The 26,605-nt window shown below is 33.7% G+C and overlaps 1 protein-coding gene across 1 annotated transcript in view; it reads left to right on the top strand.

Moving 5' to 3' along the window:
* Positions 1-26,605, top strand: part of REEP3 (receptor accessory protein 3) — a 76,704-nt gene that overhangs the window by 19,998 nt on the left and 30,101 nt on the right. Inside the window, exon 2 of the mRNA XM_016159173.2 lies at positions 11,349-11,421. Coding sequence (XP_016014659.1) covers positions 11,349-11,421 — 73 coding nt within the window. The remainder of the gene's footprint in view (positions 1-11,348; positions 11,422-26,605) is intronic.

Below are 26,605 nucleotides of genomic sequence, written 5' to 3'. Positions count from 1 at the left end.
TCTGATTTACTTGTACAAAGCAAGTACTTAGACATTTAATCAATCTAATCTCAAGAGAAGAAAGCATAGAGAATATTTTTAAATGCTTTTACAATGTTTAATTTTTATGTTCTGATTGGGGTATTTCTGTAATTTTATTTCTGTTACTGTTTGTTTTCTATATAAAATAAGGAGCCCGAACCTTCTTTCAGCCTCATTAATGAACGATAATAACATGCAGGGTTCCTGTGAAGAAAGAGTTCTCAACATAAAGAGGGAGATTGTTTTAGCTCTAGGGAGTGGCATGAGAAAATTTAAAGGAAGTGGTTTAAGAAATGTGAAAATGGAATGTCGTGACTTCCAAATCATCACAAATTAAGTTTTAATTGAAAAGCAATGATGAGTTCACTGTTGTGCTAGAAGATACAGTACTTGGCACATAGTATGCCATCAGTGAAAGCTGTTTTTAATGTAACAGAGGAATTTTAAAAAATCATTTATTTGAAAGCAGAATGTTAAATTCACTTTGGATTGGCTGGTTAAAGAGTTGTGCTAATCTGCGAGGTGACTCTAACTTGGAAGTATACAGTAGGTATGAATGTCTGATGGGAGGACTTTGCAGCAGTTTTTGATCTGACTTCAATTCACGGATGTTCACTTCATGGTCATGTGGTACTGAATGTATTGCACAGAATATTATAGAACCCATGTTTATGGCTTTTCTTACTCATCTTTTATTTGTGTAAAGGCATGTATTTTAAGAGAAAATTTTCTCAACATTTTCAAAATGTGGTTGTGTGTGATTTTTCTTCAGTAAACGGTTTTTTTAAAACCTTAGATTACAACTGAATTCTCGATAATCTTCATTGTTGACGGAGCTAATGGTAAATTCGGGTTTAAACAGATCCTGTGTTTTAGGGGCGAAATAAAACAGTTCCTCTAAGTTAAGTATAACTCAGGAGGCGGATTGATCAGATGATATGAGTAATTCTTAACTCCATGAAGTATAACCACCTAACCAGTTTGATAGGAATTGGAGATTGTGTGAATATTGATTAAAGCTGTGGATGTTCCTCTTTGTAGACTTTGCACACAATCAAAAAATGGGTCTCAGATATCTTTACACTGTATATGATAGTATGTTGGCAGGTCTCAATTACAATTACTTAGGAAACTGCTAAATGTTGACTTCATTCGACTACTAATATTGAGGATCTGTGTGCTATGAGTTATACATTATATGAAATACAAAATTTTTGTTTTGTTTTTGTATAAAGGAAAGAGCACAGGTCTTGAAATTAGAAGTCATTGTGTTTTGGCTTCAGCACTTGCTGAGTGCTTAATTCATAAGATTTTAATCCCTTAGCCTTATACCTTTATCATCTGTAGAAATAGAATAATAATACCGACCCCACCTATGAGTTTCTTATTTGTAATGACAATCAGAATGGAAAAAAATTACACTTGGTAAACTGGGAGATGCTGTAGATTGTGGGGACTATCATCTTCTTTTAGCCGTGTAAGCCATTCTGTGAAACTTTGCCCACAGGATGTGGTATTGAGTATTTCAAGCGTTTGTAGCCCTTCATTCTGTAGTGTACTCTGTATTGAGTTCAGCATTCTTTTTAAGCATTTTTCTATAGTTAATCTACCGCATGGTAAGCCCTGGTAGTGGGGAATGGGGTGTGGCTGGGGAGAGAATAAAAGGATGTTGGAGTATAGTCTGTTTTGCTGTGGATTGATTCTTGCCCCTAGTTTTATCTTAGTTTTCCTTTTACAGTAGAAATTAGAAGTTCTAGAGTAAATTTAGAAGTTTAGCTCTGACAACATGAAAATTCCAAGCTTCACAGCTCCCGACGACTATAATTAAAACATGTATAAATTCTTTCAAAGAAATTTTTACTCTCTTTTTCTCTTTGGCAGTTTTAAACTTGTGCCATTGGTTACAGAATTCAGGATTTTAGTTTTTCTCAAATCCTGAGTTTGACTTTTTCTTCCTGTATGTAATTTTCATATTTTTCTTTAAGGCCACCGAACTGTTGTTTTACTAAATGGGAATTCTCTACTAACAGAGATTCTTAGCAACAAATCTCTTTTTCTTGAATTTGTATAAGTCAAAAGTTACATATTATTTTGGCAATGATCATGGCATGGATTTTTGCTTTATGATGGTTGCTTAAACCATGGCATAATACTCATGCAGGGAGAGTATTCACAATTACATTGGTTATCACCAGACCTTGCAACAGTTGTAATCATTTGGCCTTAAACAGGAAGAAATTCATTATTTGCAAAGATTTGTTCAATTTTATCACTTGATTTTACTCTAAATTTTGTTACTTGAGTAACTCTTTTCCCATATGACTACTTACATTTATTTTAGTGTCTAAGTAAGGACAGTTTGGCAAAAGTCAAGATAACTATAGTTATTTCTCATTACTTTTAAAAATCCAATTAAAGTGAAACCAGTTTGCCATACTGACAGTATATTTCTCAGTCATAAGTTTTAATAAAAGACAAAGTAAGCATAACACTGTCACACTTAGTTTGTTAAAATGCGGAATTCAGAAATTCAAATTTTTGAGTCCCACTTCCAAAGATTCTCATTCCTAATTGATTCCTATACACAGACATGTTTGGAAGCTAATGAACCATTTATATAGGATGCTTTTCAAATAGTTCTCAAAGGCTTATGATTCCTCAGAGCATTCTACAATCAATGAAATTAAGTTCTTTAAGGACAACTTAATTGCATTTGTCTCATTAATTTTAATTTGTCTGTTATTTATTGAGGTTCCTACAAAAGATTTCCTCAGAAGGAAAAATATTGCTTTGGAAAAAATTCAAAAAACTATCATTATAAGATATACTATTTCTATGATTCCTTATTATTTCAGATTCTGATTCTGTTTTTCAAATTCATTAGAAACTGTGTTAATATTAGAGACCTAATTAAACAGAATCAAAATGAACTATGGTACAGGGCAGAAAATTTGTGCCCTCTTTATCTTACAAGAAGCCCTTTATAAACTTGGTTGCCATCATAACCTGCCTTTTTGAATTTCCTAAATTCTGTGAATTTCTTCTGGATAGTGTTTCATCGTCCTCTTGATAGAAACATACTATAATTTCCCTTTACTAAAACACATATAGGCAGTGGTATGCCAGTAATGCATAACAGGTTGGGGAAAGGGGACCAATTCATATCATTTGCTAGTTTATGACATACATACTCCCTATAATAGCCTATTTCAAGCAACCAGGGTTATGTCACTGAATGTGGAGCTGGAAAGAGACACACCATTCTTAGTATTATTACCACCATACAGATAGTATAGATTTAAATGGCTTTAAGAGCATAGCAAAATGTAGTAAAATAATTAGGAAATTATGAGGTTTTGAGTATTTACTGTTTTATTAATATTTTCTCTAAATTATTTTACTGTAAGATATCCAAGAAATTGTTTCCATGCTTATATTTGAAAATAGATCATTTCAAAATGGGAAACTTTTACTTTGCATTTTCTACCTTATTCTGTTGTGTAATTAACTTAGGTTACATTTAGGAGAAACAATAAAAATGATACGAAAGAAGCAGCTCTCTAGGTGATTTTGATGTGAAGCTAAGTTGGGGAACCACCTATGGTTCCCAGTTATAGCTACCTGGTCCTTGGTTTTCTGGTGCCTTAGAGATGAATTTTGTGCTTAATTGCAGTGACTACTACATTTTAACCATTTATACTTATAAATAGTTAACTATGTCATAGTCTTTTAAATTATTTGAGAAATCTGTTGCCACATCTAAAAGGTAAAATATGAAGAAAAATAAGGCTAGAATAAAATAGAAATCAAACTAGAAAATCAACCTTGTGAATACAAATATAAATCTGTCAATTGTGAGGCCTTATCAGTTGATGTAATTGAAGAAGAGATTGTCATATGAGCTTCCTGGCAATCAGTGGTGGGTGTGGGGAGGAATAGTATAATTATCATTAGTTAGAACGGCATCATTTTCACAAAGAAAGCTAAGCTTTGCATTGTACTGAATTCCAAGGCAAATCTCACACATGAAATTTCATATATTAGGATACCAATATAATAGACAAATAATAGACAATGCCCTTAACATGATTCACCTAGTATTTATAACTGTGGGTTTCATATGGCAATTTCTGTAATACACTTAAGAAAAAAACAAGGATGTAATATTAAAAAGCAACACAGTTAAAATGAACTTTTCCCTCAAAAAAATAAGGTATAATTGTTTAGGAATATAACCTGGTGGTCAAGCTTGATCCAAATTCCTAGAGAAATAAAGCTTTAGAACAAGAAAGACCAAAAAAATGGCAAATAAACATACTCAGCTCCTGCCCTTCATTGAATTTATGGTCTGTGTAGACAAAGATTCTGAGACCAGGGTCAGCAGAAAAGAGTGCAGTGAATGACTAGCAATCTCTAAGTCACAGGAGGGGCATAGCAGAAAGATCTTTGCATATTTGCCATTCTTATGCCAGGATATCTTACATAAATTTCAGTAGTCTCAGACAGTCTTTATTGTAAACTAGGTTACAGACAATGAGATTTATACTCATTGGGAAGGGCCTGGAGTATTGTACTTTGTATTTCTCTTTGAGAGTGTAGTATATGGTCATCTCGTTAATTATGACTAATTCATCTTAATGATCTTGGTACATCTGTCTTTCATCATTCTGATCCTATAGTTTATTTTGTTCATTTAACATTAGCTATCCTGTTTTAATTGCTAGTCTTATCGAGGTATTTGTCCTTTAGTGCATTAGAACTCCAAAATTACTATTGGTGTGTGTGGGGAGGAGGGCAAGCATGATTTTGAAAGCAGGGGAATAAAGAGGATTTGGCTAGTAATTTCTATATGAGCATGATCATATTACCTATTAGTATTATATAGTTTATTATCAGCAATAAGCTATTTGTTATATTTACTTTTAATAAATTGCAATTTAAACTTTTTATGTTATTAGGGAATTTGTAATCTAAAGGCAATTTTAGGAGAAATTCAAATTGTTCAGAAATTAAATGTTAACATAATTTTTTTTCTTTTAATAACAATTTATGTACTACATGATTTTTGTAATCCATATCTTAGGAAACAAGTTCATCTGTTGAAAAAATTCCTACTGATTATTTAATTCATCTGTTTCACATTTTTTTTCTTATTCTATTTTAAAAAGTCCTTATATGAGTATTTTCATACATACCTTGTAAGAATATAATTGATATTACTCTTCTAAAGAGCCGTTTGGTAATATATATCAGAGACCTTCAAAATTTCAGACCCTTCGACCTAGTTATTCTACTTCTAGTATAATGTCGTCCAAAAACAAACATTGGTTTGTAAGTATGTATTTTGGAGTCAGCGTGCCTGGCCTTGAATCCAGCCAGTAAATTTGAAAGGTGTATGATATGGGGTTAGTCTCTTAATCTCTATAAACGTCAATCTTCACATCTGTAAAATAGGTATGAAAATGGCACTTCTAAGTGTTATTCTGAGAAGTAAATGAAGTGATATACAGAAAGTGCTTAATATCCTGTGTAGTTACAATGTCGATAACTAATTGCTGTTATTAGTAATTGTAGAAAGACTGTTCATCATAGAATTAAAATAGTAAACATATAGGAAACAATTTGAATATTTTCCTCCATATGAAGGACTATTATACTATGTAGTTGTTAAATGATATTCTTAAAAAATATTTAAGATGTAAAAAAATGCTCATAACATTTAGCAAAAGGGCAGAATAAACATCTGTATGCTCTAAATGTCAATTAATTATGCATAAATTGTGTTATGAAGTATATTTTGAAAATATTGTCTTTAAACTATGTTGTTTTAAAATATAGAAAAAAACTGTAAATAGTAATACCAAAATGTTAAGAATGGATCACTGTTAATTCTTAAAGCTAAGTAATAGGTATAGGGAGGCTTATAAATACTATTTCATTGTTCTTATTTTTTTCAAAGTGATAATAATTTGTAAAGCAGAAAGTTTAAATCTTTGGAATTAGTTCTTTATAACTTGTTTAAATGTGAATTAACCCTTGATCACTTTTGTTATTAAGCTATTATTGATACTTTTTCAAGGTTTTTAAAGCATTTGAGAGAATAATATCACACTTGTGAAAAGTTTGATAAAAATTATAATGTATATGTGTAGAATAACCTTTAACAAAAAAGAAAGATGTTTCATTCAGTAATGGAATTACTATTGATTTTTATTCTTTTTTATACTCTTTTACATCTTCCAAAAATTCAACAGTAAGCTGTTTTTAGAATTTTAATCACAAAAAGAAGTTTTAATCAATTTTTTATAAAATGATAACTTTTATGCTTAAATGACGTTATTCTAGTATTTAGAGCACTCTTACTAGTTGCTCCTGCAATTTACCTTTAAACATTGCTTTTTATTATTCTCTCTCTAAAACAACCTTGGTGAAGGATGCATTGCATCTGAACATCTGCCCAGAAAATAGCTAATTTAAGTATTTTCCATGTATGAAAAATGATACAAGGACCATTTCCACTACTACATTCCCATAAATTTTATTTCTTTTTAAAAATAGTGTAAGTTTTTCAATATAGCTAGTGTTCTTATAAGCAACTTTACTTTAGTGGGAGGGAAGGGTGTCATGAGTCTATTGGCAAAGTTCTCTCTTTAGGCAAAAATAAGATTAAGAGGAAATGAGTAACTATTTCTTCCTGCCTCTATAACTGAAACAGTATTCAAATTTATAAGTGAATTTTATTTGTAGCAACTAATTTCCTTTATAAACCCTAAGTTTATCTTGTAGGTGGCCTTCTAAAATAAACTTTATTTGATTTTATGCATTGTGCTCATGCTTTGGCTTTATGCCTGACCTCCCAGGTTGCAAACATCTACAGTAGGACCCAATATTTTAAAAAATCAACCAAAAAAACCCTATAAAATATTACAGATGTTAATAATAAATTACTCAGTAATATTCACATTGGAGCAATAAGAAGTTATAATATTAATAGTGGCAATCCTTAAAAATGGTCCCAATATTCACTAAGACATTTAATCTTTCCCATGTTCCAAATGAAATACCTCGTTCTCTACTCAGAAAAGTTAGGTGTTAGGAATATTGTGTTTATTCATTTGACTGGTTCTATTCAATACAGAGATGAAGAAATAAAGACAAAGCACTCGTATTTATAGTATCAACTAACACCAAATCTTTACCAAAGTATAAGAAAATCCTCTTTTGGAAGTCACTTATATCCTTAAAAATACGTCAAAAAATACATCAAACAATTTAAAATAGAATATGCTAAAGGCAAAATGACTAATCCTGACAAATTTTAAAGTTCAAAATAAAAGTAATTTAAAAGTCTATGGAGGAGGGTTAGTAGGGGTGGGGAGTGAATTAATTAAGTAAGAAAAAAAATGGAAGAAAAGGAAAGGAGAGAAGATAAGGAAGGTGGGAGGCATTGCAGGCAAGAAGCAGACATTCCAGGATTGAAATAGAAATACAAGAGGCATATTGAGGAAACCATGTTGGAATAGATGGCTTATATAAGGTAGTGGTTTTCAAATTACGTTCTGATGTCGCCCTCCTTCCCTGCCTTCTACACACACGTGCGCGCACACACACAGACTGGTTGGCAAGAGGATGAGGAGGCCAGCTAGTAAAGTCTTTAAAGCAAGGAGGTATTGTAGGAATATTGATCTGACAGTGGAGCCAAAGGCATGTTTTGGAAAACTATTTTGTAAATCAAATGGGATGACATGAGCCTAAAAGTATATATTATCAGCTGAACAAGAATGGTTGCGTGGACTCTCACCAAGGAAAAACCAACAGGACTGTGATACACAATAGAAGGATGTTGTAGCAGGAGAAGGAGGAGTCAAAGATCCATCCAGGGGTAGAAGTGAAGAATTTCATGTTGAATTTAAATTCAGTAGTACTAGATTATATGGGAATGTGGAAGATATTACATTGATTGTATCCAGATTCTAAAGGGAAATACAAAGTGGACTGAAATTATTAAGTTAAATATGTAAACTAACTATAATGGATTACATCTGTATAACCAGTGAGGATAAACACATAGCAGACCTGGGAGTTGTGTTCTTGTTTATACCTTGGGACTTAAGGTTAGTTGCTTTCTTAGAAGTCACTAAGCTAGAGAGCCTCTATGCCTTGTGTTAAATTGAAAAGCCCTAGGCTCTGTGGCACAGCTAAAAATCTCATATCCAGAGTCTGGGTGTTGGCTTCTGGTGAAGTAGTATTCACAGGGTAGGATTGTTAGATAAGGCAGAAATTGTTAATGATATGGGTTCCAGTTGGTGAGAATTAAATCCCCAGCAAGAGAAGAGTTGGTATCTGTCTGACCTGGTGACTTCAGCTCCAAAACCAGGGTTTAGCTTTGTGATATTTGTAGATATTTGTAGATATTTATTTTCTCTCAGTATAAAAAGAGCTTAATATAATTGGAAACATTTAATATAAATGTTTATAATTATACAATATGTATTATGAGCTGAATTTCCCCCCTTCTCCATAATTCATATGTTGAATTTCTAATCCCCAGTATCTTTGATTGTGACTGTATTTAGAGATAAGGTCTTTAAAGAGGCAGGTAAGTTAAAATGAGGCCCTTAGCATGGGGCTTAATCCAAAATAACTAGTATTCTTAGAAGAGTCGGAGATTAGGACACACACACAGATCAAGGGATGACCATGTGAGGACATAGTGAGAAAGTGGCTATCTGCAGTCCAAGGAGAAACAGAAGAAAACAAACTTGCCAACACCTTGATCTTGAACTTCTAGCCTCCAGAACTATGAGAAAATAAAGATCTGTTGTTTAAGCCACCTAGTCTGTGGTATTTTGTTATGGCAGCCCTATCAAACATAATACTATCTGTATTTCAGCAAACTTTTTAAACAAAACCAAAAGATAATAGTAACCTAGAAAAATATTGGTTAACATAAAATAGACAAGGGCCTAGAATCGGTAGTACTCCAGTAACAATAAGCATACCAAGCACCCAGATTTTGTCCTTAATACCATCCTCTAAAAAAAGGAACTAAGACTTCTTGGAGGAATAGCTGATTCTAGGAATGAAGCAGGAGGTACACAGTATGAGCCTGGTGCATCATGTAATGCCAGAAAGTAATTACTTAAAAAAGAAAAGAAAAGAAAAACCCTTACAATTATAGAGATACGTTGAACACGGAAACTAACTGAAAGATCTCCCAATGTTCAAAGCTTTCAGCAACAAAATACAATATTATTGAAGTAGAACCCAAAGTATAAAGTAAGTCCATATTGATATAAATCTTTGAAAAAATAAATAATGGGGAGAATAGACAAATCTCCCATGCAGAAGAATTCCAAATAATTTATGTAGATACTCTACCCTCAAGAAGGTAGAGCATAACTCCCCACTAAAGTATGGCCTGTGCATAGTGACTTCCTTTTATAGAGTACAGCATGGAAAGGAGTGAAAGAGTAACTTTACAGTGACAAATTTAACACATACTACTCCAGCCTGATGGTCAAGGTTAGCTTCAAGAGTGAGTCATGTTGACAGTATATATCCTTGATATAATATGATGAGATGTCCACTATGCCGTTTACCTGAAACTAATACTTTACCTCTGTGATCTTCTCCCAAAACCCATACCTTAGTCAGATCATGAGAAAAACATCAGACAAATCCCAGTAGCGGGGCCTCCTACAATGTACTTGACTAATACTCCAAACTGTCAAAGGTCATTTCCCAAGGGAAGTCTGAGAAACTGTTACAGCCAAAAGGAGCTAAGGAGTCAAGACAACTAAGTATAACATGCAATCCTGGATGGGATCCTGTGACAGAAAAAAAGTACACTATGTTAAAACTAAAGAATAATGTTAAAACTGAATAAAATGAAATTTCATATATTTTAATATATGTTTACAATTGTGACAGATGTACCATATTAATGCAATATGTAAATAGGGGAAACTCAGTGTAGGGTATATAGAAACTATGCTATCTTCCCAATATTTCTGTAAAATAACTTTTAAAATAAAAGATTCTCTTTAAAAATAAATGGAAAAAAAAAATAAGTAGACAACAGGATATCATACACTCCAGGCATCAAAAGGTCAGTAAACACTTGAAAAAAATTCATATTTCTAGTGTTCAACAATAAACATTAAAACATCTATGAGATCATTATTTTTTTATTTAGCTGGCAAACTGTTTTAATGATGATACCCATGATTAGCAGTGTATAGGAATGTAAAGTAGAACTACCTCTCTAGAGGGCATTTTCGTAATAGGTAAAACTGTGTGTACTATTTGAAGCAGCACCATTACAACCAGGGAGGAAATATCAATGTACACAGAAATGTTTTTCACAGTATTATATTTAATAGGAAAAACCTGAAAATTAACCAAACACCTACAAATATGTTGTTAAGTAAATGATGGCAATCTACTATGGAATGTAATGATAATAATACTGTAAAATAATATTTGAGGACAAAAATTTCATGACAGAGTGGTTGAAAATGCCAATTGTAAACCATGTGTGTGTGTATGCTAAAGGACAGATGCAAAAATAGCATTACATAGTATATATATTGCTATTTTTGCATCTGTCCTTTAATTATACGTGGTTATGTACATAGCTCTTGGATCTGGGATTCGGTGAAATAATCTTAACAGATGGCATTAAAATAAGTCCTACTTGTAATTTAGTCATTTTACAAATACTTAGAGTTATTTTAATACACATTATGTAATAAATATATCAAGTTATTGTTTCATGGCACTGTCATAATGAGAAGCCCGTGCTTCTCAAACTAATGAAATGAAGGACTACTTTTTCATTACCACAAATTCTGTGTGTGTATGTGTGTGCATGTGCATGTGTGTGTGGATGTTTATGTTTTAGGTATAAGATGTAGCTAAAAGTAGGATTTTGCATAGAATAAATTGTTGTCTGTGGCTGTCTTTGGTAGTTGGGACAGTTGTTTTTTTTTTTAAGTTTTCTACATTTTCCAGTTTTTCTTCAAGGAACCAAAGAATATTTTTTGTGACAAGAAAAATGTGTTAAATGGCAATTTTTAGAAAATAAGTCTTTTTTTCCCCAATGAAACTGTATCTAGAATATTGTAATCATCTTTGTAAAAAAATATATATATATATATTTTCACTTTGCTTTTCTGAACAGATTTAGTATATACTGAAATTTTCATTCATACAAATTTACTGTTGTGTGTTTTCTACTTACTTTCTACTTTGCTGTTAGGTGATATTTTAACGAGTTCTTAAAAGCATTGTTTGATTAGTCATCTCATACTTTTTACCTTTAGGTTGGTGTTTGGAATGCTGTATCCTGCATATTATTCATACAAAGCTGTGAAAACAAAAAACGTAAAGGAATATGTAAGTATAGATTATGAGTGATCAATTTTAGTTTATTGTATCTATTATATACAAGACTAGAAAAATTCATTATTTTACAAACAGCTGGAATAATGTTTTGGGTTAAAATGATATAAATGTGAAGTTCTGAATTTAGTTTTTTTAAAAACTAATTTTCAATATAATTTGAAAGTGGAATGTCAAAAAAAGTGTATTGTTTGTTGGCATTTAAATAAGTATGATTCCTAAATGAGTAATTGGATATATCTTATTCTTTTGTCTGTAAGTTCCAGTGTAATAAGAGGTTGGAGGATTGTCTGCCTGCTTTTTAGCCGTGTAAATTTATAGGCACATTGAGAATATACTTCTCTGGCCCCAAAACCTTTTTCTTCTTTCATAGGTGTTCTGTCATTTTCTAATTGGTTTAAATATGCAGATACCTAATCACTACTGACAATTGCAATCTTTATTCTTTTTGAATCAGACTCTATTTGTAATGATTTCTTCTTCAGTCCTCAATGTTTCCTCTCTTTCAGTTTCCTCTACCCTATTCCTTAATTTTTCTTTTTACTTTCACTAATTGTTTTTATTTTTCATACATTTTTGTAAGTTATCATTTCCAATTTTATCCATACTGTTTAACAGTAAATGGCCTTCCCCACCTAAGTTTAAAATTGGTGATGAAGTGAATTTTCAGAGACTAGTAGAAGTATAGCTTATTAGTGGTTAATCAACAAAGGTAGACAGTCAGTACTGAGGTAACTACACATCAGTAGCTATAGTTCTTTTTTAATTGAGGTGACATTCACATAACATTAAATTAACCATTTCATGGTGAGAAATTCAGTGGCATTTAATACATTCACAAGATTGTGCAAGCACTACTTCTAATTTCAAAATATTTTTATCACTCCAAAATTACAACATCATACCCATTAAGCATTCACTCCCTCCCTGCCACCCCCATCCTCTGGCAACCACCAATCTGCTTTCTGTTTGTATGTATTTATCTTTTCTGGATATTTCATATTAATAAAATCATATTATATGTGACCTTTTGTGTCTAGTTTCTTTCATTTAGTTATCTGCATTGTAGCATGTATCAGTATTTCATTCCTTTTTATGGCTAAATGATATTCCACTATATCCATATAGAACATTGTTTCTCCATTCATTCATTGACAGACATCTAGATTTTTTTCTACCTTTTGGCTAGTATGAATAGTATTGCTATAAAACATTCATGTACAAGGATTTGTTTGAGTACCTGTTTTCATTATTTGGGAGCATCAAGCCATGATTCTTTGTAAGGGATCTTAGATAGTAGCCTCATCAAATGATGAGATCAGATGATTATTCTTTATTTGTTCAGGGTGCATTTTCGGCAGGAGGGGGGTGGGCCATGATACCTTTATAACTAACCCATTTGATTGAACTTGAGTTTTTTTTCTCTTTTATATAAAAATAATTTTTGAATTGAAGTATATACAAATCCATCTGAGTGGTAGACTATATCTAGCAGATATAGTGAGGATCCGAGCTTCTCGAAAAAGTTGAAATAGTTTTCACAACCAGCCAGTGAAAGCTCTTCTAATTAATTAAGGTAGAACTTCAGGGACCACAAGTACATGGATATTTTCCAAGAAAGGCAATGAGGCAGCTTAATCAGTTTTGGGGTGGAACCCATAGCATCTAAATCAACTGTGATCAAAACGAAGTCGATCAAAATGGAAATTGGAAGTTTTTGAAAGTTCTGTAAAGTCTTGGCAGTTCTTTAAGTATTTCCAACCTAAATTTACTTCTGACAAAATTTTGAATATTATTTTCTTGCTTAGCTTCAACTAAATTTAGTGATCAAATTTAACCTTCAATGTAACAGTTTTTTCAGAACTCGGTTTTCATAAAGTTTTCCTGTATGGTGATCCTATCCAAATTTGTTTTGTCTTGCAGTTGCTTAGTAAAATTAATCTTCTTAATATTTCACTGTCCTATTTTTAATAGTGTTTTATACTCTCTAATATTCTTTTATTTGTAAATGTGTTTGTCTTCCCCACCATAAGAAGTTTTGTTGTTTTGTTAATTGCTATATTCCCATACCTAGAACAGTGTATGGTACATGGTAGGCACTAATTACTTTTTGAATGAATGAGTAATATTAAATTGTGTTTACAAGAGCATGTACATTTCTCAAGTAAATTGGTCTAGTTTCTCAGCTTTAATTCTGCTGTTTTAAGGAGTATACAGTCCAGTCCGATTTATCCCAAACCCTACTTTCTTTGTGGTATTTGGTTATTACCTAAATTCCATGGATATCTACTTCAAAATTATTTTCAGAAAGCAAACATTTTTGATTAATTTACTTCTCACCGTAACTACTACCATTCCCTGTAAGCCTTCAAATAGTAGATTGCACCTGATAAAACAGATGCTGTGTTCAAATCAAAACACATGGAGAGTGCTGTATATTTTGGCAACCTCCTTTCTTCCTTTGCCTATTTTTAAAACAGAGCTTTCCTAGGATATAATTTCCTGTATAGTGTGGCTGATATGGCCTACTTAAAGTCTTTCAGTCTTTCAGTAATTGAAATGTAAACTTACTGAAGAATTAGTATGGTTTTGCAAATTTTTTCAGGCTCGTACCATCTTATGACTTGAAAATAGAGTGTTTACTTCCAAGTGGTGTGTAATTGCCATAGCTTTTCTAGGAAACCAGTATTTTTATTCTAAGAATGTTAGAAAAAAGTGGAAATGAAAAGATTGTCTAACAGTACATAAAAATCAAAATCAGACATTTGGTCCTGAGATTTACTGTGAGCAAAAACAAAGAACAGGGAAAATTCTGGGAGATTACTCTTAATTTTAAAGGCCTAGAAATGGCCCTCTAAAACCCTAGTGGCTTGGGTTTTCAAAGTGACCTTATTTTTAACTGAATATTTTGGTGATATGAAAACGAATAAATATACCACATACAGTTCTACCATTCTTGTCAATTGGTAAAATCTGAAGTTGCTTACTAGTTTTAGGGTGGAGATAGAAGGGGAAAAAACATACCAAAGAATTTTTCTTTATTGTCAACATGTGTTCCCCAGGCATATTTTCATATTTTGGATTATCAATACTCATTTGATTCAAGGGTTTTAATAATGTGGGAAGTGTAAAGATTAACTCACTGGTGAAGGTGGGTTTTTCTTTTTAATTTGAAAATTAGTTTTGTCAGGCCACATGCTTTCCATTCCAATCTATTTTTCATTTTGTTTTAACTCTTATCAAAGTTGTATTTATTTATAATTTTAAAATCAAACCATTTCCCAAGGTTTATTATGAAAAACAATAGTTCGTCACTCTTCCCATCCCTGCTTTTTTTAGATGCAACTACTTTCAACTCTTTTATTCACGTCCTTTAGTGTCTATATTTCCATATCTAACTAAATAACATACTTGTATTGCTATTTCTTAATTTTTCAGATGGATATCATCAGTTGATTTATATTAGATAATTTAATAGTTAACCCAATGTAACACTAATCTACACACATGCATATTTCCCTGTCTTTGTAGCTCCCCAGTGTCATTACAGTGTAATTTGGGTTGGATATTTATATTATTTAAGCTAAGTTAGAAAGAAGCAATAGAATGTAAAGAACATAGCCTCTAGAACCAGGCTATCTGGGTTATCATCTTAGCCCTAGCTATTACTAACTGTATGTTTATGCAAGTTATTTGGCCTTTCTGGACCTCAGTTTTCTTATCTGTAAAGTGAAAACGGTGGTAGTACTTACCTTCAGGTAGTTGTAAGGATTATAAAGCATTTAAATCAATATCTATTATATAATATTTTTCATTATGTAAAAACACTGTTTGCTTCTGATCTCTATTCTACCATTACCCTTCCTTTTCCACACAATTGTTTGTTTTCCCTGGTGTTATTCCTTATCTTATTTTCTGTTTTGTTTTTTGGTTTCTTGGTTTGTTATTGTTGTTTCATTTATTTGGTATTCTCTGTTCTTATTGCAAATTTAGACTCAAACTCTGCCACAGTTGTGTGGATTTCTTCTCAGTGCATTCTCATACATTAGGTATTCTGGACTGGCTCTTGTTTTAATCCTCAGATTTCTTAATCTCCTATCTTCTTCTTTCACTTTCTTAGTTTACTTCCTCATTTTGATGAAATGCATCCTTCCTGAGAAGGCTATAAGCTAAATTTTTTGAGATGCTAGGTTAGAAATAATTTTCCTTAAGAATTTTGAAGGCATTTCTCTATTGTCTTCAATGCTTCCAGCATTGCTGTGGAGACGCCTGAAGCCATTCTGATTCTTAACCTGCTTGTGGGATCTTTTAAATGTCCTGTTGTTTTAAAACTTCATGATAATGTGCTTTATTGTGAGACAATTGTAATCAATTTTGCAAAACCCTCAGTAGTCCCTGAGAATCTGGGAATCCTTTGTCCTTCAGCTGTGGGAAATTTGGTTAAAATTATTTCTTTAATGATTTTTTCCACTCCATTTTCACTATTTGTTTTATCTGAGATTCCTTTTATTCAATTGTAGAGCTACTTGGACTGATTGTCTGATTTTTTAATCTTTTTCCTTCTCTTTCCCAGGTCTTAATCTTTTTGCTCAATTTTATGATAGAGTTCCTCAATTTTTATCTTTTAACTATTCTATTCTTTTAATTTCTGCTTCTATGTGTTTAATTCCTTAAAGCTCTTTATATTCTCCAAATGTTCCTTTTTCTATATCATCCTATTCTAATTATGTTTAAAATACCTTTCCTTTTGTCTGAGGATAAGAATGATAGTTTTTTAGACATGTTGTTCTTTCTGCATAACCTCTCGCCATTGGATTCTGTTTTTTTGTCTGTGTTAGCTTCTTTTATGTATGATTTCCTCAAATGTTGGATCATCTTTGATTCTCTGCTCATTTGAGTATTATAAAAGAGAAGCTAATTAGAAGTCCTGTACTCACGAAGAGGCTTATTGAATGCGATCTTCACTGTAAAGTAAATCTGACTAAGCAATTGTATCTGTTCCTAGGGCTATTGTAAGGAAGAACCATAAATTGAGTGGCTTACAACAATATATATTAATTGTCTCACTGTTCTAGAGGCTAGAAGTATGTAATGAAGTTGTAGACAGCCCCACACTCCCTCTGAAACCTGTTGAGAATCCTGTCTTGCCTATTTCTAGCTTCTGGTGGTTGCCAGTAATCCTGTTCCTCCTTACCTTTCAGCTGCAGCACTTCAGTTTTTGCCTTTGTCGTCACATGGTGTTCTCCCCTCGTGTGTTTCTATGTCTGCGTCTCTTTTCATCTTTTAAGGACACCAGTCTAATTGGATTAAGAGCTCACCATATCCCAGTAAGAACTCATCTTAAGTAATTACATCTTTGCCCTATTTCCAAATGAGGTCACATTCTGAAGTACTGGAAGTTAGAACTTTTTATTAGTCCACTCTTGCAGCTATAACAAAATACCATGCACTGAGTAGCTTAAACAGCTCAGATTTATTTTCTCACAGTTTTGTAAACTGAAACTCTAAGATTAAGCCGCCCTCATGGTTAGTTTTTGGTGAGGTCTGTTTCTGGATGTAGATGGCCACCTTCTCTCTGCATCCTTACATGGCCTTTCTCTAGGCATGTGTGGAGAGAGATATCTCTGGTGTGTCTTTCTCTTCTTAAAAGGACATCAGTTCTATAGAATTAGGTTCCCACCCTTCGGACCTCACTTAATCTTAATTATCTCCTTAAAGGCCCTATCTCCAAATATAGCCCCCTTGGGAGTTAGGGCTTCAACATATGAATTAGAGGATGGGGGTACAGGGGTACATAATTCAGTCAGTCTATAACAGACTTTCACATGTCTTTCTGGAGAATACAGTTCAATTTATAACAACAACTTCAAATAAGACCTTATTTTATCTTTAACATTGGTTTTTAAAATATGTTCACATTTGTATTCACATGGGGCATAGGTTTAAATGGTAATATATGTTATCATTTTTCAGTCCTTGACAGTAATTTAAATTTTTAATGTTAGTTGACATACAATGAATACATGTGTGTACCTTGTCTTGATTTATGGTTGTTTATAAATCAGGTTTTGATAAAATCAGAATTTTCACTTGAGACAGTTCATTATCCTTTAATGAAGTAAGTCTACTAATATTTACATAAAGTAGGTAATGAGTATTCTCTGTAAACTTAATTTTTGATTTGTTGGTTTATTTTACATATAATACATATCAACTGAAATAATTGATACTGTTATTTTCAAATCACTTTTATGTTTTCTGAAGATAACTTCTTCATAATCATCTCAGGATCATTGCAGTGGATCCACTTTAAAAACCTAGTGTTAAGTTCGACTAAGGTTGTATAACTGGGATATTTTAAATGAATGCCTTCTAAAATTCTAGAATGTGAATTAGAGTAACCTTTATGAAGTAAATTGAAAGCAATCCCTTGATTTTTATGCTAAGATGTAGCTAGTCACCCGCAGCTGTCTTATCTGTTTCTAGCTTCTAATGCAAGTGCTTTGGAAAACATACACAAAGGAAAAAAATTCTCATAGTAACATGTAAACCTAAGAGGCTAAGTCAGGCTTTTGCTAATATCTAGGAAGAATTTTACCAACTGTAGTGCCAATGGAAATAGATTTTCAAAAACAGGGACAGAAATCATTGTTTCCATTAAAGGAAATGTTGTTAAGTAATAAACTGGAGGGAGGCCTAGCCACCTCCACCCTGATCCCCAGTGTGGAACAGCTTAAAACCATAAAAACTACAGCAACCGCCACCACCCTCCCTGCAGGGAGAACTGTGTTCAGAGGCATCCAGTGTTCTGCCTCTCCCTTATCTGTTCAGAAACCATAAGCTCACTACTTTGAAGAAACCTCCCAATAAGTTCCAAAAAGGAAAACTAATAATTGAATACAAGAGAGAATCAAAAGTGCAGTACTAGACAAATTAAAAATAAAAGTGACTAATACATATTACAGTTTATATTCTTGAATATAATAGCCATATAAGCCTTCATTTTGAAAAAGGAAGGAGGGGAAATGAAACATTCAACTCACAAAGCAAGGAAAATATTAGAATTAACGGAATCTGTAAAGGATGGATGGATAAAGCAATAAAAAAGCAGAAAAAACTGTAAACAAAACTTAGAATTGTATCTAAGAGTTGTTCCCTTGAATAAGTCTAATTAGATAAAAACACTCGAAATAGCTAAGATAGGAAGAAGAGTAGAAAAAGGATGGACAAATTAGAAACAAAGGCTTTAAGCAAGCAATACTAAAGTGACAGGAAATATTAAAGTGCCTAAATAATTTTAGTTAAAAATAGAATATTTTCTAATAATGTAACGTATGCCAGATTTTTCCTTGAATTCAGCTAAATGTTACATTATTTATGCAGAGAAATTTCCCCTTTTACACAATGCCAGGATCAACCTTTGGAATGTTCAGATATATACATCATCTTTCCATTATGTAATTTTAGAAATAAAGTACTTTACCAACTACAGCTGTAATAATCAGATTGTCAGCCAGATTGCCATCACACTGTGAAAGGGCCTCCTAAAAATATAAAAGCTAGAGCTGTTCCTGAAGATTTTAGCTAAGTAAGAATAATAAAATCTTTCCCTAAAACCTCATGTAATTTTAAAAGCTCATGAGCGAGGTGTTTCTTCAGAAATGTAATAGTATTGGTGAAGTTCTTTTTAGAAGCTATAAAAAATTTAAAATGAATTATATAAATACATAAAATTTTGTCTATTGGATTTCAGAATAAATACAAATTTAAAAAATATATATATATGGATCCAATCTCTGCTGGCAAAATTTTAAAAAATTTTCAAAAGGATTTGAAAAGTCACAGAAATAGATTGAGTAGTTTTATTTTAAAATAATTAACTTGTTTCCAACAAGTATCTCTTAAATGAAGATCTAACACTTCAGTTTTATGATGTTATGTCCTTAAGAAGATTGATAAAATAAATTATTGAAGCCAACTGGAAAAGTTTTTGCCATTAACAGTGTTTAAATATAATTGCAGCTTGGTGATCATCGTTCTAACCTTCTCTCTGTAGGAGGCAGATTTAGATTTACTTTTAGGGAGGAGAATCTAAGGGCATCTTCTCTTTGGGAAGGGAGAGAGTCCACCGAGTGGTCAGTGTCCAAATAATTGGGCTCTGGGGCTGGTAGAAAACAGAGACGTTCCTCATGGAATTTAGGAGTAGGAGAGCCTTAGCTTGCCTTTCCCTGGATTATTTGCTCAAAGCTTTTGTCTGTTTAATTGATAGCCATGAATAGTGCCTCTGAGAAGTGGGCTAAAGGCCCATCTCCTTCTATTGTTTGAGCTTTTTGGTTTTGTTTGTTTTGTTTTGTTAATGATGATGGGCCTAAACAATGTTATGAAAATAAGGTGTATTTTAACTTTTTACATTGAAAGAAATTATCACACAAAACTGAGTTCATTATCTTTTCTCTAAACCCAAAACTCTTACATTCTTTTGATGAATGATACCACCTTCCCCTAGGTCAGGGGTCCCCAACCCCAGGGCCACAGACCAGTACCTTCTGTGGCCTGTTAGGAACCGGGCTGCACAGCAGAAGGTGAGCTCCAGGCAAGCAAGCGAAGCTTTATCTGTATTTGCAGCCACTCCCCAGTGCTCACACCACCTCAGCTCCACCTCAGATCATCAGGCATTAGCTTCTCACAGGAGCACTGGTCCCTGGTGCCAAAAAGATTGGGGACTGCTGATCTTGGTGATATTGTCAGAACATATACAAAGCCGCCTCCGACTGCAGTGCACTTCAAACTTCAAGGAACATAGGAATCCCCCTGAGATCTTGTTAAAATTCACATTCTGATTTAGTAAGTCTTGCCTAGACTTGAGTTGGTAAAATTCTGCTTTACCAGCAGGCTCCCTGGTGGTGCCAGTGCTGCTGTTCTATAGACCACAGTCGAAGTACCAAGAATTTTGTGCATGTTCTCAGCTGTGATTACACATAAAAACACTCATGGAACTTGCCTTTTAAACACCTAGCTGCCTTCTCTCTGTACGTTGTGATGATGGGGACTAGGAATCTATATAATCTTTTTTTAATACCCAAGTAATTCTAGTTGAAACAGCCAAGTTGAAAATCATTGATTAAGAGGTACCTTATGTTATTGTGAAAAGGGAATAATTACCACATTGTGCTTTTTTAAATATAAGTTTATGTATGCAGATGGGCACTGAATAACTGTTTTAGAAACATCTGTATATAAATGGACTGATTAACAACTTGGAATATGTTATAGAACAATAATATTATAACAGAATTAACCATATGCTATAATTGGGGGGTAAGCAAACAGAGTTTGACTTTATCAGAATTTTCATGTTGTACGGCTGGCCATACACAGAATTTTTCCATCAGTGAAGGTTTCCTTTAGAATCATTCGTTTTGCTTTCTGCACCTTTCACCAGCCTTTCTCCAGTTGCTTTGTTCCTCTCTCTCTTCACAGCAAGGGTCTTCATAGGGTCCTGCACTCAGGCATTCGGCCAGCCCTTCCTTACCCCACGTATCCTGTGCTCTATCACTTGCCTCTCTCTCCACTTACCCAAATGTGAATGTCAGTTCTGTATGTGAGGTTGCTCGCACATGCTTTTGGAGGATAGTAATTTGATAACACCGGTTCGTTTTCAGTCGTGACAGAGATTGATTCTTCCTGGGTTTTTTTTTTTTTTTTTTTTTTTCCTTACCTGTCTTTGCTTTTCAGGAAGACTATGTCTCCCATGTGGTATAAAGGCTGGTTCTTACTCTCTGGATGATTTTTACATGTTTAAAGTATGCTGTGGAGCCTGTAATATGAAGCTATAACTTGTACATAGAGAATGGTATCCTACCTAATAACTGAAGTTTTTCATTTACTATGAAATTTTTGACTATGTTAGTCACAGTCTTGCCAGTCACCTGAGGAAGGAGCATATTTTTTAGTGGGTAGGTTAGTTCACAGGTGGAAATACCAAGATGGAATTGACTTGTGAAAATAAATGAGGAACAGGAGGACCTAGGTACCTAAAAAGTGGTACCAGCCCTTGGAAATGCCTCAAGTAGGAAATGTAATGGGCCAAGACCTTGGGAACACCAAAGGAAAAAAGAAGGTAGGACGGTAATTTAGCGTAGAAACTTAAATGACCAATAGAATGACCGTTTAGCCCAGTTTCCTTCTCTCTGTCTAGATAGGCTCTTTACCATGCTAAAATTTGGAATTCTATGTGGTGTTATTAAAAGAGAATTGTCTCTTATAAATATTTATTATCCCAATTAAATCAATAGGACTTTAGACAATATGAAAAACGAAGTAAATTCTCAGCCAGTGTGGACGGAGAGAGTTATTTTAGACTGAATGGGTCATTCCTTCCTAAATTCTGCTCCTGGGAACAGTTCCCATAAGTAGTTCATGCTTTTTACGTTATCAACACTCCCTTTAAATTATCATCTAGTTTTTAAACATTTTTGCACTTTTTTCTTCTCTGAAGGCCACGAAATGAGATATACTGGGCTTCTGTGATTTAAGAGCACTGGGGCAGACCAAGGCAATATTGTGACAGATGTATCCACTGCTAGTTAGAATATCTCGCATTTTAATGCCAGATACAGCTGTATAATGTGAGGCTTTTTCCTTTAAACCAACAGGATATTCTGTGAGGTCTTTGGCAGGGATACCTGGAAACTGCAGGTAAACCATGTTGCTGCAAGTTCAGCATCTTCAAATACAACTCCCAGATATCTGAGTCCTGGGGAGCTGATCTGTAGAAAGTGAAGATGTTCTTTTTTTTTTGTTAAGACGTTCTTAAATAGGACAATAAGGATAGAAGTACCAAAGTTGAAGAAGCCCAGATCAATCCTAATCTAACATAATCACCCCCAACACATGCCCCATCTTTAAAAAACAAAACAAATAAAACTATTTTCAGCTGTGGTCTCTATTCACTTTGGGTTGGACTTCAACTAGCTTATTTTAAAGCCTGCTGCTTCTAAGTTGGCACAGCTCTGGGAAAAATCCCACAACAGCCATCTGGGTTGGATAAAAGGGAGAGTTTTCTTATTTGATTTCTCACATTTTGTTCCTTTTTGTTCTTAATGGGGAAAAAATAATTATGAAGCAACCAAGTTACTACATTATGTTAATGAAACAGGAGAAATATTTTCAACTCTATATTTTTCCTAAAGAATTCTATATTAGAAGCTCTCTTGTCTCTGAAACATGGTGTAGAATGAGTGTTTGGGGTGAATTGACTTGAGTGAAAAACTAATAATGGTTAGAAAATAAAGTTCTGTTTGGGTGGTCTGAAATTCAGCAGTGTTTATTTCTTTTCAGACTCAGCAAAGATTTTTTTTTTTTTCCCAGTGAAGCATATTTTAGCATTTTATGCTGTGGATTTACTTAGAGTGGTTATAATTGAAATCATTAGGCATAGGTAATTTTTCATTTTTTCTTAAAGACCAACATCAATTGCTTTATGATTCAAAGAATATGAAATTAAGAGATGCTGGAAAGTTGTTTAATCTCTGATAACTTTGAAACCAACTTTGATAAAATAGACTCTTTTGTGTTATAAACTGCCGTTTGCAATCCAGAGTTACTTGTTTAAAGCTTACATCAAATGGGACCTTAAAATTAAGAAACAGTTAAGCAAAAGTCTTCTGTGCTTGCTTTACCAGGCACAGGGTCCTGAGAATCTGATGATAAACAAGACCATTTTGGTCCCTATCAGTTGTTACAGTCAAATGGCAGAGACAGATGTTACACAAACCATTAAACAGATAAGCTACAAAGGAGAGTACAAAGAGTGCACAAAGAGTATATATGACTTTTGGAAGGGGTGGGGGTAGTTAGGGAAGGCTCTCCTTTAGAAGTAAAGAAATTACATTCATACAAAGCAAATGAATAATATATAGCAATAAAATATTCATAGTTATATGTTGGATTAAACATTGTGCTGGTAATTGTGCTTTTTGGTCTTTTACTAATCCCTCCCATGAAAGCTTCTTGGGGGTAGGAATGCCTTGACATCAGGGTTTAGGACGATTTTATGTCAAAGAGCTTTGTTTATAATAGCCCCTAAGTAATATTTATCAAAGGAATTTATCACATCATGCAAGGATAATTTAGTATAGCTATTTAATATATGTGATTGTTGATATCATTGCTATTATAATAGCATAAAAAGAATAAGTTATTTAAGAAAAATACTTTTTAACTAACATGCCATTATTGCTATTATCCATGACTATAAATCTATAGCAGCATACCTCCCACCAAAACATGATATTCCCCTATACATATGGGGCCTGTGCATTGCTCTCAATTTCTGTGATGGAAATCATGAAGATTATTTTACAGTTGCAGTTCACTTTTCTATTACTTACTTTGTTTGGGAATCTAAATCAATTTTATAAAAGATTGTCTTAAGAATGTAAATCATAAAAACTTGTTTTGTCGAAACATCTTAAAAGATCATGAAATGAGGCCAACTTTTCTTTTGGCATGAGTGGTAGAAAAATGCATATCTATTAAATGGAGCATGGCTTTTTGATAGTAAATTTAGCCTATGGGTATATTCATTTTACAGTATTCACTCAGGCTTAAAATATCCTCTAATTCCTTTGAGAGAGTAAAGCTAAGAACACCATCACATGACTGTCTGGGTTTCTGAAATGCTAAGGCTTTATAAAAGCCTTATGGATTTTGAGTAATAATAAAGCAAGTGCTGGCTTGTTTAAGTAAGTTAATCTCATGTATGCACTGTATAAACCGGAATGTAATTTTAGACAGTATATTTTACATCACAGATGACTTCATAATTGTCAAAAGAGCTTGCCTAATTATGAGAGTATATTTTCTTTGAAAATAAGTTAATTTTGATATTTAAATGATTTTAAGATTCCATTTGAAGAAACTTTTATATTTTATTTTAAATTAAAACATTCATCACATTTCTCTAGTCACAAAAATATATACTGGGTAAAGTATTCCAAAATTGAAATATGACAACCACTACATTATGACCACTTTCAAAAGAGGTTATTTATTACCAAATAATTATAAAAAATAGAAATTATAGTCTTGCCTATAAGTCAGCCCAGTTCATTAATTTTCTTAATATTTTTTTGCATCTGTTTTGTGCCCGGTACTTTTTTGATGTAGTCTTCCCACCGACTTTTATGCACTTTAATCTTTAGATATCTCAGCCTCCCACTCAGTGTGTTTACTTTAAACTTTATGCATATTTCTAAACAAGCTTATAATTTATCTGATTTCTTGGCCTATTGATTGCCACTGAAGTCAAATATACTGACAATGCAGATGGTAACTAACACACTCACACAGATAGAAGCCACGTTTGCCAAGAGGGTCTCGATAATACAAAATAGTATTTCTCTGGCTCTGCCCTAATCTACTACATGAGAACATCAATCCTTCCTATCCTTCAAATTCTTCCCCAAACCTTGTGAGGGTCCCCTGGGGATATCTCAATGAGAATTTCTTAAAATGGTAATCCTCTTCTCCGCTTTCACATCATCATGGTAGTATCCCCCATCACCACCAACCAAGACACTGGCTGCAGCCACAGGTGGCAGCTATGGCACTGTTACCAATGCTGACCTACTTCTTGAACCATTGCTGCCATGGCCTTGATCTTTGAATCTCCACAGAGATTACAGTGTAACCTTTCATATTAGGGTAGGCTAAGCTGCTCTAACTATAACATGCAACAAAAATGCAGTGGCTGAAGGAATATAGAACTGTATTTTTCTCTCACATAACAATCCAGCTTAGATGTTCATTTCAACAAGGAATTCTCCTCCTGCAGCTGTTTAAGAAGAACTGGAGTTCTGCCCACCTTCAACCCATAGCTTCAAAGGTTGCTCTGCTCCATGCCCTCCTAGCCAGCAGAAAGGGGGAAGTAGCCTATGAGGGAGATATACCTGATTCTCAAAAGTCTCAGCTCATTTTCTTTTGGTGAGAACTGGACATATGACCCCACCTACCTGCAAAAGGGGGCACAACTTTTATTATTAATATGCGTTTTTATGGACAGCAAGTTGTCACCTCTGTTTCTCATTTCTTTCATTGTCCTAGACCTTTCATTGGAGCCCCCTATCTCTAACACCCAGAGCAGATGAGGGCATTCGCAGTCCCATAATCAGTTCCATCTCTACCATAATCAGCTCCCTTTCGCATCCACATAAACCACTTCTCTAAACCTTTACTGCTCTTCTCAGATCCACTCATAACCAGCCTTAAAAGATGACTTTCCCTCCTGCTGCAGCATAAAGATTGAGGTTCTGCACTATGACCACTTCAACTCTCCTCCTAACACAGCCATTCTTTTCTTTCCTGTTGTCCCAGAGAAAGGTGCATCCCTGCTTCTTTCTTTAGCCCACTCTTCTTCCTAATCTTGTCTATTTCATGTGGGATATGGTTCCATTAAGTACTTCTGCTTTCTGACAATTCGAATCTCATTATCTCCCAGGTCAAATATGCCATCTGTGAGGATATAAACATGCTTTTGTTTTGCCTCTTGCTACTTTTTATTCCCACCTCTCCTTTTTTTCTCTTTAAACCAGATTTCTTAAAAAATTTCATGTCTTTACCTCCTATCTACTGTCTAGCCTTTTGCAGTCTCAATTAAAAGGAGCACACTAAGCTATGAGCAGACCCATAGTCATTCAACAATTCATCAACATATACTTACTGAGTGAACACCTTCTATGCCAGGCACAGAGGATTCAACAGTGCACAAAATAAAAGTCTTTGTCCTCTTGGAGTTTACATGCTAGTAGGGTAAGGCAAGAGAAGAAAGCAAATATTTGTTAGATGTGTCTGTGATACATAATATGTGCCAAAGAGAAAAATAAGTCAGGATAAGGAAGTTAGGAGGTTATTGACATTTTAAACAGAGTGATCAGAAAAGGCATCTCTCATAATAGTTTGAGCAGAGACCTGAAGCAAAGGAGAAAGCTGTCCACATGGGTAACTGGGAGAAGAACATTTCAGTCAAGGAAACAGCATGTACTAAGGCTCTGAGGCTGGAGCATATCCACACACATAGGACAGTGAAAGGGCCGATGGGACTGGAGTAGAACAGGGGAAGGAAGGGTGGCAGCAGATGAGGCCAGAGAGGTAGCTGGTGCCAGATCCATAGGCCCTT

The sequence above is a fragment of the Rousettus aegyptiacus genome, unplaced genomic scaffold (genome assembly GCF_014176215.1).
Source record: "Rousettus aegyptiacus isolate mRouAeg1 unplaced genomic scaffold, mRouAeg1.p scaffold_m13_p_6, whole genome shotgun sequence".
In the NCBI taxonomy this organism is placed as follows: domain Eukaryota; kingdom Metazoa; phylum Chordata; class Mammalia; order Chiroptera; family Pteropodidae; genus Rousettus; species Rousettus aegyptiacus.
Note: the sequence above shows the minus strand (reverse complement) of the source record. Positions and strands in the feature narration are given on the sequence as shown.